A 19,802-nucleotide genomic window follows, 5' to 3' on the forward strand; every position below is an offset into this window, starting at 1 on the left:
ATGACATCTGAAGCTTCTCAGCCAAGCGTGGAAAAAAGATGAACTTGAAATATATCTGCTACGCTCAATTTCCTTCTGCATCATACTATAGCAATGCACTTTCACAACTGTAACGCACACCACACAAAATCACCATCACTCATCTGTTACTTCCCCTCACTTCATGTAGCAGCTTTGTGCGGACAAGACGCAACAAAACGACATAGCGACTTAGTGTTTGAGCAATCATTTTGATCTACTTCTCACTTTTTCTTCTTCCTCCTGTATGGTTCAGAGAAGTGTGAGACTTCTGCCGCCTAGCTGGCTCATTAGTGAAGAAAGGCAAAGGGTTTGAAAAAGGGCCAAGTGTTCATATGCAATTCATTCACTGCTGGTTTCCTTTTTACCGTAAACTGGGGGTATGTGAGCATATGTATGCGTCTCCATTTCTGGTGCAGACAAGGTGGAATCACAACACTTAACCACCGAGCTCACGTCCAGGCCTTTGTCCAGACCACAGCGTATCGTAGGATACTCTACACCTGTCATCCTAAACCTCGCTCAATCATCAGGAGACGCTAACAAAGCTATACCGCTTACCCAATTTACATCGACCGCAGCGGATGATGGTTTCCAGCCAAATCTCTTCCTGGTTTTAAACGAAACGTTGCTCTCCAACGAAAATCCCGCACTTATTTCACCAGTCTTTTTTAAAATCTCAATCCAGAAACAATACTCTTCTGTGGTCATTTTTGGCATGAAATACAAGAGCAGTGAAGTGGAGTGGAGATAATGATGATGAGGTCAGTGTTTGGTTGCTAGCCACTGTATCCCCAATGACAGCCAGCTGGGGCTTGGCCCAACAAATGTTTTATATACATGACAGAAACGGTGTCATCTCTCTTAATTGCATGCATATGTATGAGTGTTGCATGCATTAACAGTGTGCAGAGGGCCAAGTTGAGACGAGGAAGGCTGAGTCACAGGATCTAAGGCCTCTCAGGAAGAGAGCAGTGTGATCTAAGACATGCTTGGCCAGGCCCCCGCACAATGCTGATGAGTTATAGCCCCGCTGCGATCCTCCACCTCGCAAATAAAGTCCAGTACACACTCCATCTCCCCTCTCTGGGCCTGGAGTAAAGGCCTTCAGATTCACCTCCATACGGGGCAAATAAACAGGTGAACCCGGGGGGGATTTTGTGCGAGATTGATGGCGACTGCACTTTCTCTTGTTCTGGCAGAGCAGGGGGTCAGAAGGTGAGCGGTAATGGCAGGATGTAGGAACATGCTGCTGTTGCTCAACAGAAACGTTAATAATTGCCGTGGGTTTGGTGTTCCAGAAAGTGGGCAGGCTCTAACTGCTTGAGGTTTTCTCTTTCTTCATGATAAATAATGAGGTTCTGCTTATACAGACACTGCTTATGTTGAATTAGCAGTTTTCACAGAATAGTACCTATGTAAGAAAGAACCACACTAAACCAAACAGTCAACGGAGCCAAATTCCTACACTCGAGCTGTCGCCTTTTTCAAAACATAAGACACCTCAAAGGCGATTTCTCAGAACATTTCAAACACACGGACAAGAATAATGGCAAGTGCAGTGTGGAGCCATTTGAACGCAGGAACACAGATGGAACAGGCTGTGCTGCTCCGCCGACCGCAGCAGATTGGAGAGCAGGAGCAAAGAGAGAATATGGAAACAGGGAGCGGCTCTGAGGGGAACTAACCCAACAGCAGAGTGCAGCCCGGAGAAAGACACACAGTGACAAAAAGAGTCATGCTGATTGGCTGACGGTTTCCCCTTGGGTTTAAAAAATGCTCCAACAAATCAATCTAACAAAAGGGGAATTGTGATACTTTTCATTTCACGTTGCCTGTGGCGCTTTTTCATTTCTTGAGACCTCTTCCCCTCATAACACAGTATGTTTCTTGTTGTATCAACATGTAATTGTACTTCCCCTGCCACCTTCCGATCAGTTTCACTGATCACTCACTTGGCTGAAAGATAGGAAAGGCAAACAGTGCTGAGGAAACAACACAGAATAAAACATTCTGCTCCTACTGCAGGGATCGATAATGCCACGCTGATAGGACTGTGTACAACAGATACCATGTGGTCCTCATTTGCAAGGTGCTAGAAATGTTTGTGGCATGTTAACACATCGGCTAAGATCATGATTGTAGCATTTGTTTGTACTAGTTAGAAAAAGTGACATTAGCAATTATCCAGGTCAAATGAGCAGGGGTTAATATCTTGAAGAGGGCAGTGTGCTTGTCTTTGGAACCCTTCCTCTTCAGCATTTGTCATGGTTGAAGTCTTCTAATGGCGCATTTCCACTATAGCGCGGTTTACGCAATCCGTGCCGTGCCCGGCCCGTTTTTGGCTGCGTTTCCACTAGGCGTAGTTCCGGCAAGCGGGTACCTTTACAAAGTTTTCTGGCTCTCCAAAATCGAGGTTCTTTCCGGGCCAACAACCGGGCTGAGTATGCTAAACTAGTGAGAGACTCACTGGCAACTACAACAAAATGAACATATTTTACCGTGATTTAATTGTAATACACGTTTCAAAAATGATGCCGAAGTAACAACATACTGATACCGGTTAATAAAAAACGAATTAATGCTTTGACAAGCCTGCAGACAGACTGCAGGCGAAAAACCTTTTAAAATGCGTGTTTTCTGAATGGAGATCGGCTAAGCTAACGCAGTATATGCTCCGACCACACTCACGGCCTAAACAGACATAAATAAACCAGCGACTGTATTCGCCATGACACAGACAGTCTGTGGTTTGTACTTTTTTAACTTTTGCCTAGTTTCTGAAGAGATATGAGGAGCTGTGAGCTCTGAGGGCTAACAGATAACGGCTGATGTTGGTTTTGTGTTTCGCATTGAAGATGACGTCACGGCTCCGCCTACACTGCGTTACTATAGTTACTACCCCAGTTCCTAAACTGTAATGGAAACGCAGCATAAAGTGAGCCTGGCCTACCAAGGCCTAACTATACCGTACTAAGCCGTGCGAGGCCCTGCAGTGGAAATGCGTGCTGAGGTTGTCAGCAAGTGCAGTGAAGGAGGAACCATACTTGCCACCCTCACGATTTTCGCGGGAGACTCCCGATTTCATTGCCCTCTCCCGGTTTCCTCCCGGGGTCATATTTCTCCCGCATTTCTCCCGATTTCAGACAAAATCAGATTTAATCAGGACTGTTTCCACTCTGACTTTAATACAGCTACACCATTGTTTGGTTTCCATGGTAGCGCGTGTCTTTAGTAGCGCACACAACTGAAAGTCTGAGAGGGTGAGGAAGATATTCACAGTAAACAGAACAAGAATCGACAACTCGACCCTAATTCACTCCTTTCCTGTAAAATACAGGTCCAGCCCACACATATGCTCCATCAAGGATGGTGCTACAGTTGCACTTACAACAAGCATGTTAATGTTAATCTACAGCTCCGGCGATCCACTACTACCCACCCCCCCTCCGGTTTTGAAATGCTCCCGATTTCTGAGGTCTCAAGGTTGGCAAGTATGGGAGGAACGCTGGTTCAAGCGGAGGAGAAACTCAAACGGTTAATGAGTAAATTAATAAGGGAAATTAGATATCCTCTCCCAGCCAACAACCGCGTTACGCTACGGTTATAATTTTATGAATGGAAACTGGTGGAGTCTCTCAGGAAATGCTCCAAAATCACCACCCACGTGGTTGGCCTAAAAAAGTCACCAGGATTCCTGCAGAATCAAATGGCTCAACATCACTGCTGCCTGCCACTTCAATATAATCACAATCAAAACCCATTCAGCCAGAATTAATAGAGATTGGATTGATCGAAGATTATCTCCCGTCACTGGCGTAAATCAAGTATGGTGAAGGGCATTTGGGCAGAAAATCCAATGCAGAGCCACACTTAGTGGCGGCCTTCTACTGATGGTTCGATACTTGACATCAGCCGTATCCTAGCCACAAGCCCCTTCTTACCCCCCCATCCCCGGAGAGGACCACTCATCTCCACTCTGTCATTCTCTCTAACTCTTGTGGCCGGGCCCTGTGTTCTGCCTTGCCACTTTAGAGGAGAGCAAGGCGGCAGAAATGTGCGCTACAGATGGTAGAAATTACTTAGCTCACTTAACTTCAGAGATATCTTTTTCCTTTTTTCTTCTCCTCTCTCCCCTTTTCCACAAATTACTCCAAGACTCGGGGAAATTGATAGATTCCGTGTGCAAGGAGGCTTTTGACTAGTACAAGGAAGGTTGTTATTTTTCCCGCAATCCCAATTGTGATATCAATTTGGTCAACTCCATGGCTTTGGAATATATCAGTTTTCTTCAAATGAACACTGAAAACCAGCTAAGTTGGAAAAAGGCTGAGGCCATAACCGAGGACCAATACCAACAGTGAATATTTTGACTTAAAGGTGACCTGTTTTTTCTTGGAAAGGAGCTGAATGTGCTTTCCAGGAAACGTCTGGCCTCATGTATATCACACATAAAGCCCTGTGCTGTTGGGACGTCCTCTGGGGTGAAATATGTCTGCCAGCTCTATAGGAACATGCAGATGTGGGTTTATACTGTGGAAGGGAGGGAGGGAGATGGTGGTGATTTATTTCCCGTGTGTTTCAGTTAGTTTTGGTCCATGTGAACTGCAGTCTCTCCATTTTCCATCTGCACCCTTCTTTCTTGCTATTTTCTCTTCTCGTTTTCTTCTCTTTATGACTTTATTTGTCTTCTCTTGCTTCTTTCTATAGATACTATTCTCCATATGGGGTCTATCTTTATTACAGAACCCAAATACAGATCTTATGGGAAAGGGTTTGTGATATTACAGTCATATTATAAAACTTAATTGCCAAAGTGAAGTATTCTGATCCCAAATGGACACAATAACCTTTGTCAAACAGCTCCTTCAGACAAAAATACAACTCAATCATGAAGGCCTACAAATGCAAACCAAAGAAAGCAACTCAATCTAATTAATGCTGAAAAAGGAATGTTGAGCTGTTCTTGTTTTCTCTGCCAAGTGTTACCTTGTGATCATGCAAGTGATATTGCTTAAAGGGTTTTAGAACAATCCGAATCTAAATCCAAAAATGTTGTTTTTAATGTTTTTTTACTGTACGTTCTTCAGTGTAATTCTGTTCCTGACTCAAAAAGGCCTTTGTCTGACTAATTACAGAGCCAGCTGTACAGCCCTCAACCAGAGACTGCGAGTTAGAGCACTGACAAAACCAGTAGGGAAACCTGTGGCTGAGGCAGCTGCCTTTCACAGCATTTCCAGCTGGAGTGAAAATACAGCAACATCCTAAGGACAAGCGCTAAAACTAAAGTATTCATAAAAGTAACATTTGAGGCGAAGGCTTAATGTTTTTTTTCCATTACCTATGCCAAAAGAACTTCAAATGTCCTTTATCCTGCTAAGCTTTATCATCCCCTTTGAAAGTGAGAAAAACATTTAACTGACGCCAAGCTACAGTTTAAACTGATATAAAACATGTCTGCAGCCAACTTTCTCTGGAATGTAACTCAACTCAGCAACTCAAAAATGCAAATGACTCTTTGTAGGATATTAAATAAAGTTCCACAAAGATTGAAAACGAAACTGTGTTGATTCCGTAATTGCCATTACGGCATCCATCAGAATTTGTCAGATGTGCAGTTCTACCAGATCAAGTGTTTGGCTTCAAATATTTCTGTTTCCTAGCAGTCTAATCCCACCCATCTCGAGGAACATCACATCATCCTCCAAAAATGCCTGGGTGAAGAGGAATGTTCTGAAGCTGGCTGTCTGTCCAGGCCTGACCAGCTGGCTAACTGGGAGTCATTCTCATGGAGTCATGAACTTTTGTCCCGCCACTGCTCCCTTGCTGGCTGCACGAGAGGACTTGGGCGACACCAAACAGGAAGCGCTCAACAAGTGGAAGCTATGGATGTTTATCTCGTGCCATTCATCAAGCCCAAGATCCAGACAGAGAAGCCGGGAACCGACAAGTGAAACAAGGCTGTCCTGACTTGGAGGCACATGGAGCCGTCAATGCCATGTCTTGGGTTAGTTGGGTACCCGACTGGGAGGGTCTCCAACAGGCACTGGCTGGCTCCCTTCATATTTTCTCACAGTCCTCAAGGAGCCTGGCATCAAGTTCATACCCTTGTGCCAAGTAGTGACACTAAAGCAGTCATATTTTAAATTATTTCGTAGATTGCAGTAACCACAATAGCCGTCCTAAGAGACAAAGACCAAACCTATCAAGATAACCCGGACTTAGGTTGACCTTAACCACTAAAGTTGGTGAAACTGCTCCAAACCACTACTATCAAAACCAACTTCAGATTAGCACAGAGAAAACAGAGAAAGTGAGTCTAAACTTTGGATGTTTGCCAAGTCATGTGGTTACATCTTTAGCGGGATGAGCATGAGCCATACGAAATCTATATAGTACACAGCCATTAAAACAGGCAGCATGACTCATCGTCAAACAATGAGACCGATTCAAATCTAAAGGGTTCAGGAAAGATACGAGATATCAACCTTGAAGACCATGAAATTATATAGAGTAAAGGAGAGCACATGCAAACATCTGGAAATGTTACAGCTGTTCAACTGCATCCACAGTGCAGTTGCTATAGCATACAGGCTAGTATCCATGCTTTGTAGAGTGAGTACTCTACGAGTTCAAAAGCATATTTAATACAAAGGTTCATTGATAATTAAACATGGGCTAATTTGACATGATGCTTCTGTCTACATTATAAGACCTCATACATCTGATAGTTTGGCAGGCCAGTGAGAGAACAGGCTCGAAAGAGGAACGCAAAAAATAACACAAAACTATTCTCCAACAACAGCAACAAATTAAATCACTCACTTCAACGTTCTGTCCTTAAGCTATGGTCACAAGCTTTGAGAACATAGTGGTTGCTTGTGTTTTCTACTGAGTTCCTGATACTGTAAGTGGTATATACACAGTGAATGCATGGCAGTATACTCAGTTTTAGTAAGGGGACAGGCCGTTACACGTTACCTTGATTTAATTCCACTTCTAAGTGTAGTCAAATGTCTCTCTGCATTACAAAGTCATATAAAGAATGTAAACATGCTGTAGTTATTGCTGTGGGGATTACTGGCTGGATAAATTGTATGCTTATTGTGAAATCTGAAGCTTCACTATAAATCCATACTGTGTAAGTATTTACACTTTATACAAGCAATAAATCAAGCTATGCTGCTGCAAGAGGTCCACAAGGGGAGGTTATGTAGTTTGTCTAAATATTGGGGAAAAATAAGAGCAGAGACAGGACAAAGTAGAGGAACTACATCTTCCAGCATGAATGATGGACACTTGTATGCCGTGAAAAAGCTTTTGTGAGAAGTGCTGCTATTGTCCTGGTGGCAGAGTGACCCATAACCAGATAATTAGCAGGAAAATGGTTAATATCATGGTTAACATGCATCTAAATCCCCCTATAAGAGTTCATAACAGCTAACACAGCAGAAATCCTGACACTGCATGGACAGATTTTAGTCGGGATAAGCATCCCTGTTTGTTGCGTGGCTGAGTGGTGAGTCACTTAGTGAGACAGGCCAGCTCTCAGTCAGCGGAGGAAACAGCGGCACGAAGGGGGGAATAAACTCTATCTCTGTGCAGATATTACCACATGAAGACTAAAGTGTTTTCCTGTCTCGCCTCTGCTGACAGACACCTGAGGTTCTGCTGACTGGAGACTTCCTGGGACAACTGTCAACGGCTTTAGCCAGAGTCAGAGATCCTCAGCTGGAAAAGTTGGCCAGGATGAGTTGACCCAGTAGAACGGCTCACCATTGACAAGCATATTTTAGAAGGAGAAGTGAGACAAGGTTGGTCTGGAGAGCGCAGAAGGCCTACAGTCATATTTTCCATTGATATCAAAGCCATGTGGCTGGATTTCATGGAATAGTTGAAGCAGTACACTGCATTTGGCAGTGTTTAATAGAAGAATATTAGGATGAGCATGCTGAATATGTTTTGTAATTACGATGTTGATTTTATTATGGTAAAAAGGATGTACAGTGGTAACATTTTAATTGTTTATATAGGCTTTTTTAAGTTCCCATGACTGTTAGCCATAAATTAGATTATTTCCTGTCATATTTTATTAGAGCGCATGGAATGCACGTGATATAACGTTACACACAGTGATATCATTGCACATATGCAAACGGTGATCCTGATCTCATCTTGGCAGATTATCAGCACCCACTCACTATTAAAATGCACTGGTTTTCTCTTACTGGGTTTGTCTTCAAAGCATTGTATTTCCCACCCTTTTCCTGTTACAGATTATTGCAACTATGCCAATATGTTACAGTATCCATGTAAATAAGAGCAATGATGAGATGTTCTGCTCTGCGGACCAGAACTGTTCATAACTAGCTAGTGAGAATCAGCAGACCTCGTAAAGAACAACAACATTACCCAGCTCCTCAGGAATGTCAACTTAGACAACATGGAAGCAAAGGACACAGGCCAAACACAGATAGCTCCTTCACTGTCTTCCAAGTCTGTTCCTCATTCTGGTTTTTATTTCCATTATCATCAACTCAACAAACATACATATAGCTCTGACTGACCTTAGTGTTCACATCCCGGTGGCTGATGAAAGTGCTTTGCTTAATCGCCCTCTTTTTTGTTGAGTCGATAATAATTACTGACACAAAGGGTGTAATCGCCATCACACACGAGAGGTTATACAAACAGTAACATGTGGATGCACACAGGAGCCATTTCATTATTCCAACAGGCTTTGCTCACCATTAATCCCACACAACTATGAAATACACGTGTATTGGTCAAATAAGACAAAAGCTGAGTGAGACGTTTAAAGCATCTACTGTACATGTTAGGAATACTTATACAAAATGTATTATATATTTGATTTACTTTGAATTCTACTGTACCAATTACTGTGAAAATGGGGCACTAGTTTAATCCATATATTTATGTGAAACACTTTGTGGATCCTATTTGGGGCTTGCAATAATCCATTAACATATTATCCTGATGAACAAAACTACTTCATATAAAGTATACAATATCTGTGGTGCTGGGGATTTATCATGCGTCTAAATACTTTTGTGAATCATGGGGCGGATGGGCGAATGATGTTCCATTTTCGTAAAAAAAAAAAAAGCGAGATAGGGCACCTGCATCCGTGTTGGAATAGTCACACTACAGAAGTCCCCCTTTAATCTAATCGGAATAACTTTTGCAGAAACCTTGTTTTAAATGCCTTGAGCAATAAAATACAAATTTCCTTTTTGACGTCCACATTACGACTTCTTTGACGAAACTCATAAACACCCTAAAGCCGTAATATTGCTGTCTCAACTGTGTCCATTCAATAGTTCTATAAATCCACCATTGGCCTTTGCAGGGGTCTGCTCTTTTTGAGTATCATACTGTATATGGAGCCACTTTATATCAGAAACAACATTTGGAATGTTTTAAATGTATTCTTATTTTGCACATTAAAAATCGGGCAGACTCAAACTGTGATCAGACCTCTGTCAGTACAAAGTAAGAAGAACAGGCAAATTAAAGCTGGCGCCGTTGATTTGCACTTTGGATATTTTCACACATGAAAAAATATGAGATGGCAAATGATGAAGCGTATACTTTTTGTATTTGAAGCTACTGAGGCTACACTCCAATGTCATTATAATACATTTCAAATGTCATGGAAAATAAAGAGGGGCCAACCTCAGCAAAACCACTGTATATGTGTGCGCAGTCGAGCATGTGTGCCTGCGCTTGCATCATGTACAGTAAGTCCAGTAACTCTATACCACAATGTAAATAACTGGCGCTACTACACTGTGTCCTGTAACTGGAGGAGCATCGGTGCTGTTGTGTGCATGCTTCTGCGGTGTTTGACTCATTTTGGGGCACGAGGCCCAGATGTCTGCTTTGGAAAACAAAACCTAAACAGATGAATATGGTAGAAGACAGCAGAGCACATGTTGATGCATCATGTCCACTGTCCTCAAGTTTGAAAAAGCTTTCCCTTCAAGAGTCCATTAGGGAGAACATGTTTGATGTCTCGTACTGACATTTGAATCATATACGAGTGTATTTTAATGAGATGCCTACCTTCTGGTCCACTATGGAGCACACCAGGTCTTTAACAGCGGACAGCGACAGGTCACTAGCCTCCAGGTTCACCGTCTCTCTGGTCAGCCCTATCTGCAGCAGGAAAGACACCCCATGGAAGGAGCTGCGGGAGTTTGTGGGGCTGGGGACGCTGTGACTGCCGTTGGACAGCCGGGTGTAGAGAGGTCCGGGTGAGCTTGGCGTTGTCGTGGACGACGAGGTGGACGAGGAGGATGGGTGGTGCGGATAGAGAGAGTGGAGGAAGGCTCGAGGTAAAGATGGGGGAGAGGAGGCAGACATTGGATTTCTTCCAATGGTGACGTGGAATGCTGAATAGTGGAGGTTTTAATAAAGACTGGCCAAAAAAAGCACAGTCGACTATTGGTAAGGGGAATCTTTGGTCCTCATCAGTGGGAGTGAGTCAGCACTATGTTTTTTAACCAAATGACATTGCTTTTCATAAATTAAGAGGCTAATAGGCGACTCCACCCACCTGAGCTCACCCAACACACACTCGTTCAGTAGACGGGCAGGTGAGGGAGAAAACGTGTGTGGACAGTCCGCAGACTTCTGCAGCAAAGTCACTGCAGCAAGCCTCATATCCAGAAGTGTCGCTCCTTCTCCTTACTGAAGTCAGTAATCCACTCTGACCACAGGAAGCCTGTCACCGCAAACATACACACACACACAGAAACAAACACACAGTGCTAATTTTATTATTAAAAAAAGTATTCACCTATCTGAATACAGGGGTAGAGACAGTATAAGTGGACTGGTGTAAAGCAGCCCTAGTGTATGAATGAAACAACTACCCTTCTTACCTATGCAAAACCCTTTTAAGTTGAATTAATGTAGAAAAACAATCAGAAAATGGATTTCACTACCAACCCACACCACAAAATTAATATTTAACTTTGCTAGAATGATTTTTTAAATAAATTGTACTTTATTTTACTGTAGCCTACTTTACTAATATAACTTGTGTTGTAGACTGTTACCTTGCATTGTTTGGTGGTAGGTGATTTCTAGGGTTAGCTTTAAGCTAGCTCATATTGTTTCATTGTAAATGGCCCGTGCTAAAGGAGCTTTAACATGTGTGTATAACATCATTAGTTTTAACTCGTTTATTAACCTTTTTTGACAATTTTGTAAACTGACAGAAGTGTTTTAACAACGTGCACCTGAGCTTGCACAACAAACATTGGTAAAGTAAATTGGTAACGTAAAAGAGATGTAAAAGTTGATAAAGCGTATAATTTCTGTGTTTACAATAATTCAAAGTCCACAAACATCTGGAAGCAAGGCTTCTTAACATCTGCACCCCTCCCACTTTCGATAGGCGGCAGAACACAACCCAAGTCGAGAATGCCAGCAAAACAAGTTATACAAGAGCTGAATCTACACATTCACTTTGTTGTAGCTCTACTATCTCCATACATAAAGCCCGTTTGCCATCAAACGACGTCTTGAATCTCTCTGAAGTAATACGTTACCTTCACAGTCATCGAAGGGTGCTTTTCTTTCCATTGTGAGCTTACTGAAGAAACTTTGTAACTCCATCAACTGAGGAAAGCGGAGCCTGAAGTTTAAAACTCTGCACTTTGTGGAAGTCATACACCAAAGCGCAGCGACGCAGCTCACATGTAACACACACCGACATAAGTGTTACACACAGGCGTGCAGAGACTGACTGAGCCGTCCATTTAGTTACTCTTATCTTTTATTCCAGATTGTAAATTCATGCGCATCTTATTATCCTTCCAGCTGTGTCTACTCCCCCTGCCTGACGAAAAAAGAGCGGCCACCGTGGCTGGGGCTTGGAGTCTTTTTATTATCTCCGCATAACTGACTTTCCATGTGTGGGGAGGAAAACTTGAACTACAGTCCCTGTGAAGCAATGGCGCCTCCGATGGAGCTCAAGCCACTGCGCATGTGCCTTTCTTTTCCGTTATTTCAACTTGGGCATTTCAAGAAAAAACCTTTTTTTACACGACCCGGATCAGTTTGTAGTGCTGATTTCCAAAGTGGGGTCCAGCCAGGAGTCCTCAAAGGCCCTTTAAGGGGGTCCTTTATGTCCCCAGAAATATGGATTTATTTCACCTTTCTTTAAGCTATAAACAAAAAAAGAAGCAGTGCTGTAAAAAAAGGAATGTTAAGTAGGTTATTGTGTCTGCTTAAGGACACTAGCATGAACAGTGCAGGTTTAATTTATTGGGTAATAGGTTAATTAACTATTACTACTTCAAAGAAAAACAGGAAGAGGGACCTGATTTTGTAAGTATGCTTACGTGTTATCTAACTGCCAGCTTGTGCTTTTCGAATGAACTGAACTGCACGGTAGATTACACAACACATTTTAGGAACTGCTCCATTGTTTCTTGGTACAGGACATTAATAACATTATATTCATTCATGACATTAGAGTCAATTTAGTGGTAAGCATGATGTTCAGTTCTCATACAAATAAAATCAACAATGACGAAAAACATAATTCAGTTTATTGACTTTTACGTTGATTAATTAGTACTGTGGAAATGTGGGGTCAATTCTCTTCGCCCAAGCCATGAGGCCTCCACTGATGTCTTTCACTGTAATACTCTCCACTTCGGATCCACTCATCTTCTCCATGACTTGCACCGCCTTCTGGGAGTCGTTACCCATCTTGCAGATTACATACACTGTAGGAATCAGGAGAGGGAAAATACTGAGATGTTAGTTTGGTGACACCAATGGACATTAAAGACTTAAAGGGGCTCTGTTATGCTAATGTTGAGGTTCATAATTGTATTTTGGGCCTCTACTGTGACATGTTTAGATGTTTTATTGATCAAAAGTCTTTATTTTCCTCATACTACCTGTGTTGTTGCACCTCTTTTCACCCTCTGTCTGAAACCAGAGCCCAGTCTGCTCTGATTAGTTAGCTGGCTGGCTCTGTTGTGATTGGTCAACTACTAAGAGATGTCTCACCCCTTAGCCTATCACCTACAATGTGTTGGAGTGCTAGCCAAGTGTTCTAGTCACAATGCAGTGTGAATGTGACATAGTGATGTCACTATGTTACGGAAGTTTCAGACAGGGGGGTGGAGTGCATGGGAGAGAAACTCCTTCTGGAGGGATCTTTGGGATTTTAGCCTTTGCAGAACATTTACATGCACAAAAACCTATATAACACACTATAGGAAAGGGCAGAACGCAAAAGGCATAATAGGGCCCCCTTAATACACGTCCGATTCATATGACTAATTTACTTCAAATGTTCAACCTTTACTACTTTAAATAATAAAAGAAAACACTCAAAAACGTTAAGGCACAAAAGCTGCACACATAAGTTTGAATTATACAAATGTTTCATTTAATGAAAAAGGGAAATACTTTAAATCATAGAGTTGATTGAGCATATAATAAACAACCAACAGTGTGTTGAGGCTAAATTTAGCTCATTGATAAAGAAAGCCCAACACAGTGAATAACCAGCACATCACGAAAATAACATTGTGAATATTAATTTCTCTAAAGCAAGCCAGATGCTCAGGTTGAACGTACTTGTTTTGGAAAAAGGTGTCACCTAGCAACCCCATTATAAACTAGCTGTCCAAAATAAGCCTGTGGCCGGGCAGTATGAGACCACACAGTAGCAGCGTGTGAATATGCACGAGTGCGTCTCTACGTGCCTGTTCATTTCAGACAACATGTACGGACCCTAAAGGGTGTTTGGCACGTTACCTGGAGGCCTGCAGTCACCTTCCATCTGCTGCTTTAATTGGCTGATTCTCTCCTGCAGTAACTGGATATGTTCACTCTTCCTGTACTCTAAACTTGAGAGGGGAATGTCTGGCAACAATATAAGGAGAATAATTACACAGAAATGGTAAATAGGAGATTGAATTGGTGCTTCAATCTAAAAAAAAAGGATACTGAGGGAAGTAGGTAAGTGGCATATATCCACCTCCACAAGAGGGCGCACGTCCAACAAGAGATGGGGCTCTGCAGTGTCCATTATTGATTTATAATCCTGGAATTACATTAAAACAGTCCTTAATACACAACTATTAAACTTAATAATTAGAGAGAAGTACTGCCTTATCTCTTGGGACAAGACATTGATTTAAAACTATACAACAGGTCAACCATAATTACAGCAAATGTTGAAATTATGCTTTGATTTGCATTTTTGGAGTAATAAGAACATTTAAAGTGCTTTTTTCTTAAATCACAGGAAACAAAACTGTTTTCTAACTGGAGCCTCGTTTTCACAATCTCGATTACAGCCCAATCAATCATGATCCCAATCTCTGCGACTAATGACTCAGCGGGTTTGAAAGCACAGATTCTCCAGAAAACAGATGCAATCCACTGTGGCTGCTCTCACTGCCAAATAGAACGTGTTATTCTTTCCCATAGAAAATCTACAGGCACATTTTAAGTCATTTCCCATTTGGGGCTGGGTCAGCGCTGAGATGTAATCAGTTTGGTAAATGCACGTGAAAACTGAGAAAATTGTGAGTAATCATAGAATAAACAGCACTAAATACAGGGAGTCACGCAATACCCAAACCTCTCTGAATCTGGACGATATATTCCCTACCTGTACTGTGATCCTCTGATCTCTGGAAAGAAGGTTGAGTTTGCGGCACTGAAAAACATGGAAACATCAGGGCAATGAGAGATCCTATGATTACAAAATAATGACAGGTACTGTGTATTAAATGGGAAAATCAAGTTGCTGTAAGACAAAACAAATACTGTGAAAAGGACCCAGTAATACTAGGCTCCTTTCTCTTTTGCCCACCTTATCAGTGGCAGCAGAGCCACAGAATGCCTCATAGTCCAGCAGCCGGGTCACACTGGGGTTCTCTCCACACACTGCACACCCTGCCTGCTTGGGCCGCAGCTTGATGGACCTGAATCTGGCATCTTGAGCGTCGAACATAACCAGCTGTTGGCCGCAGGAAGCTGGCCAGACAGGTCAAGGAAAAGGATACACGACTTTCAGAGAATCAGCTAACATGTTTTCATTTGTGAATGGAAACCATAGCAACATTTAGGCAGGAAAATAATACAGTTCTTCCCTGGGTGACACATAGGGACCAGGTGTTAGGATTGGTATCACAATGCTGGACAGAGGGCAGGATAGGGTGAATATATTCTCTAATGTTGGTCTTTATTCGAATTGAATTTACAGCTTCAAATAGAGCTCTCATAGGAATCGCAAATGAAAAGTCAGCAGTGTTTCGGCTATATTTAATCAAAACATGATTGTCATACCTTACTTTGCTAGAATAAAAGAAGATTTCAGCAGTTCCTTGTTGATTCATCCGGATGACAGGGCAGAAAATTGTGAAGCAAAACCTAAACAGATGAAAAGCAACAACATGTCTCAGGAGGGCCCTGTATATAGAGTGGGAGTTCAGAATGGAAAAGGATACAGCCTTGTCCGGAGGCAATCTTGAGGACTTCCAGAGCTTGGAAGCAGCCCATTATCCCTGGAACTAAAGAAAAGTGGAAAGTTTGACTTAAAACTATCATTTACATTTGCACACACTGTACTTTGGGCAGAGTTAATGGCTCCTGGGGAAGTGAAGGGGACAAAACTCACCCACTCCTAACACCCCTCCGTCAGAACAGTTGGTCACCGTCTCTGAGGGTGGGGGGACCGGGTACAGACATCTGTAGCAGGGGCCTCCACGGTAGTTATACACTGTCAGCTACCCACACACACACACACACACACACACACACACACACACACACACACACACACACACACACACACACACACACACACACACACACACACACACACACACACACACACACACACACACACACACACACACACACACACACACACACACACACACACACACACACACACACACACACACACACACACACACACACACACACACACACACACACACACACACACACACACACACACACACACAATAATGTAGTGTAGCTGATGGACTCTTGCTACATGAATGTGGCCTTTCTACTGTACCTGCCCCTCCATTCTCAGAGCACTGGCTGACACCAGAGGCTTGCCACTGAGCACACAGGCGTCATTCACCAGATACCGTGTGGGGACGTTGTCTGAACAATCGGCAACAATGTCATATATGAGGTCAGCGAGGTCAAGGTGTCATCACAAATGTGTTAGTCACGTATATACATTTCCCAACTGAATATCTGAAGTCATGCAGTAAAAGCAATCATATACCTGTATCAGATATAGTTGATGGTTGTTTCCTTTTCCATAAACTAGCATATCTGTAACAGTTGTAGGTTGAGGATACTGTTGAATGAGTTGCAAGGCATTCTCCGACGAGAGCTGCAGGTGGTAGGGAATACACTCTACTGTAGAGTTCAATCTGCGGACATAAAGTCACATTGAGACATATTAGTTAATTTCCTATAACATCAGGTTTGATTCTCCCTGATAAGCTACTTTAACACTATCAGAAGAGTATTCCTATCACTGTCAAATATGAGGGTAATTTTGGTGCTTCATTAAGGACCAAGAACAAACCACAAAACTGCAACATGCTAATTTTTTATCTGACATGAGACCTTACTCACATCCTGCCCTACCACCACCCTCCTAATCTTTACTTGTCTCAACTATGAAAAATCATCATCAAAAGCTGCATTATGACTCAAGACTCTTGTATTAGAAGTTGTACCTGCGAGTGATCAGTAATTACCAACTTACATAAAAAAGTGACACAGCATTTAAACCCTGCACTATCTGTTATTCAGATATATAGCGCCCTCGTGTGGTTGTGGCTATGCAATGTGTGTGTGTGGACCACACCACAGTGGGCCCAGTGTGAAGGAAATGGCCCCAGAAAAAGCTGTCTCTAAAATAACATGTTTACAGACTTTTTGCAGACTGGGGAGGAATACACAACCAAATATAACCTGTGGTGAGACTGGAAAGCGCCAGCAAGCATTACACTTGACCAAATGGTTACAAATCACTACACACACCACTTATCATATTTATGTACATGTACTAATAATATCGAAATACTAACTTCTATGTTTCAAGTCTGTTTTGGGACCAATGTATGTATGAATGTAGCCCATTTGTACCTTTTGACTGCAGTAGCAGCAGACAGAGCCTTTGCCTGGTCCTGGTTCTCCTCCCCATGAAGCACCTGTCTGTGCAGGTTGCTGAGCTCCACCTCGTCATAGTCCAGCAGGCCCAGGCGCCCTGCAGAGACACAGAGAGGAACTGTCAAACCCAAGTAATTAAACTATCTGGATTAAACCCCAAAACCAGGGTAAAGATGTATCACAGTGTGCCTTAAGCAGACATGACTGGCACTTTCTTTATATGTAGTTTTTGCCTATTCTCAAACTTTCTCATTGACAATGTGTGTATAAAATGTTACCTGAGGAAAGTATACATTTGAGCGCAGAAGAAAAAATAAATAACATCTGTTAACATACTCTTGTCCTTTTGCCAAGTTTGATTTGACAGCATCAAAATGAGTGGTATGTGTACCTGTGTTATTTACATTCTCAGTGTTATTATAGATTTGGTTTCTATACGTTTTGTTTTTCATATTCTCATGTTACATTTTTGGGATTTGAGACCTTATACATAGTGACCCCTTGTTAAAGAAACTGTTCATCTAAATTGGAGTACTAGTGGATGTAAAGGGGAAGGTGGGATAAAACTAATAAAGAATATGTTTATATTTTCTTTCTTTTTTTTTTTAAATGGGTGGTATGACCATCCCACCCCAGCAGGTACACTTATTCAGTTTACCAGCCACTAGGACAAATAGCTAATTAAAGACCCTGCCTAAACCCTTGTCAATTAGTCACACCCATCAGCAAATGTATTTCAGAGTTAATGATTTGATTAGTTTGGCATTAATCATTATGAATACCTACCGATGCCTGCTGCTGCAAGATACTGAGCCAGGGGGCAGCCCAGTCCCCCGCAGCCCACAACCAGCACTGAGGTCTTGGATAGGTTTAGCTGACCTGTGGACAATAAAGATTCACTTTGTTGTGGCCGGTCATGTCATGAATCTGAGTTGAAAGAATGAGAATTAAAATCCATACCTTGTACACCGAGCTCGGGCAGAAGGAGCTGCCTGCTGTACCTCATGATGTCCTCATTGCTGAGGGATGCTTTGGCTTTAAGCGGCGTAAGGGGTGTCACTTGTTCATACAGCTCCAGTACTGAGGCATTGCTCTAATATCACACCCACCAGAGAGGAATGATAACACATATAGATATAAGAAACAAGTTTAAAAAGGAGCTTTGAGCCATGTGGCATCACAGCCCACCACAGCATGCCTTTTTAATACAATAAGCTACATATGTCTCTCTTTACATATCTTTACAGCCCATATGCTGGACATAAGGCGCTATTTGGGAAAAGCTTGATTCATATGGAGGGATTTAGGTGGCTTATTGTATGCTTATTTATATTCCATTCAGAATTTAATATGTGTTTATCTTTTTTAATATATGCTTTATCTCTTTTGCAATATCCACTATTTTAACAACTTAAATAATTCCCCTTTCCCCTGCCTGAGGTGAACTAGTTTTTAAAAAGTTATAAACGGTTAGCTTGTTTAGTCCAGACGAGTAGAGGTATAAAGTAGCATATCATTGAAATGCAACCATTATCAAGTACTTAAAAAATGTACACAAGTAAAAAAACACAAGTGAGTACATTTACTGGGTTACTTCCCACCACTGCTGTATGTGTTTTAAATGGCATGGGTCTCTGTTCCTTTTCATATTAGATGAGTTTTTATTGAAAAGTCTCATATTTTTTTTAATAGCTTAAAAACTACACTAACATTATTATACTGGACGAGTATGAACCACCTTTTTTTAAATTGAATTGTAATACTTCTTATATTCTATATTAAGTTTTCTCATTTAAAACTCTTGGGTCTGTTTCAAGAGTTTACATGTCATGTGACTTCTAATCATCAGAACATTGTAACTACTCTAGAGTAGGACACATCTATATGCCTGTGGGTTATCAAACCTAAAAGTAACGTTACTAAGGGGACAGAAAGGTAGTTAAATACAGATATAACCCGTTAGTTAGCTGTCTATCAAGTTTCACTTTTAACCTAAGAGTTACCTTATTGGCTCTAACGTGCTGTTATTCTGGACTATATTGATACGCCATAAACCCTAAAGGCTATAAACTAATAAGGTGAATAGATCATAACATCATGCTTCAGTACGTAATAGCATTCAGTAAGACGTTCGTACCTTTTCTAGATGTGCCAGTTTATTCTTCAGAGCGACTATTTCTTTCTCTTTCTCCTCGAGCTGTACATTCAAACAGCCCACCTCGTCAGTCATGGCTTATGTTTGAAAACACGTGCAGTTGCAAAATGAATATGTATATATAAAACAATTATATAATTCAAAATGTGCCACTATTCAACAGTGTTAGAGAAACATGTTGACAAATGAAGCACACGCGCACAAACTTCCGGGTTAATCACGTGACAACGAGCCACGTGTTAGGTGACGTATGAAGCGCTGATTTCCCACTAAAATAAGCAATTCATTTGTAATGCTATGAATGTATATTTGTGAAAATAGATGTTGCATTAAGGTGTACACGTACTTCACACAGATGCATTATAAGTAGGCCTATCTATACGATTATTTTAAAAAATACAGGCTGGCTATTACTTGGTGT

General features: G+C 41.8%; 2 protein-coding genes across 3 annotated transcripts in view; both read right to left on the minus strand.

The window, feature by feature from the left end:
* prkd3 (protein kinase D3) overlaps nt 1–12,098 on the minus strand; it is a 39,172-nt gene extending 27,074 nt beyond the window's left edge. For both annotated transcript variants that reach the window (XM_079694433.1, XM_079694432.1), the window contains exons 1-2: nt 11,598–12,098; nt 10,105–10,765 (exon numbers count right to left, since the gene is read on the minus strand). In XM_079694433.1, coding sequence (XP_079550559.1) covers nt 10,105–10,404 — 300 coding nt within the window. In that variant the 5' untranslated portion in view covers nt 10,405–10,765; nt 11,598–12,098. The remainder of the gene's footprint in view (nt 1–10,104; nt 10,766–11,597) is intronic.
* A 482-nt stretch (nt 12,099–12,580) lies between these two features.
* mocs3 (molybdenum cofactor synthesis 3) lies at nt 12,581–19,609 on the minus strand. The gene is made up of 13 exons (XM_079694443.1): nt 19,364–19,609; nt 18,187–18,319; nt 18,013–18,105; nt 17,203–17,323; nt 16,404–16,478; nt 16,109–16,226; nt 15,701–15,809; nt 15,531–15,593; nt 14,894–15,057; nt 14,690–14,737; nt 14,020–14,116; nt 13,828–13,935; nt 12,581–12,782 (listed from the first exon to the last, which is right to left on the minus strand). Exons 1-13 carry the CDS (start codon nt 19,454–19,456, stop codon nt 12,625–12,627), a joined length of 1,380 nt encoding a protein of 459 aa, XP_079550569.1. The 5' UTR covers nt 19,457–19,609; the 3' UTR covers nt 12,581–12,624.
* Between the last annotated feature and the right edge of the window lie 193 nt (nt 19,610–19,802).

This window comes from Notothenia rossii, assembly GCF_949606895.1.
Source record: "Notothenia rossii genome assembly, chromosome: 7".
Taxonomy (NCBI): Eukaryota; Metazoa; Chordata; class Actinopteri; order Perciformes; family Nototheniidae; genus Notothenia; species Notothenia rossii.

Excerpts from the sequence above, each read along its gene's own strand:
- mocs3 (XM_079694443.1), bottom strand. The coding sequence starts at position 19,456 with ATGACTGACGAGGTGGGCTGTTTGAATGTACAGCTCGAGGAGAAAGAG. Across the intron at positions 18,106-18,186 it reads GCCCGAGCTCGGTGTACAAG|GTCAGCTAAACCTATCCAAG; the intron begins GTATGGATTTTA and ends TATTGTCCACAG. Across the intron at positions 15,058-15,530 it reads GATTGCCTCCGGACAAGGCT|CTTCCTGCGGCCAACAGCTG; the intron begins GTATCCTTTTCC and ends CTGTCTGGCCAG.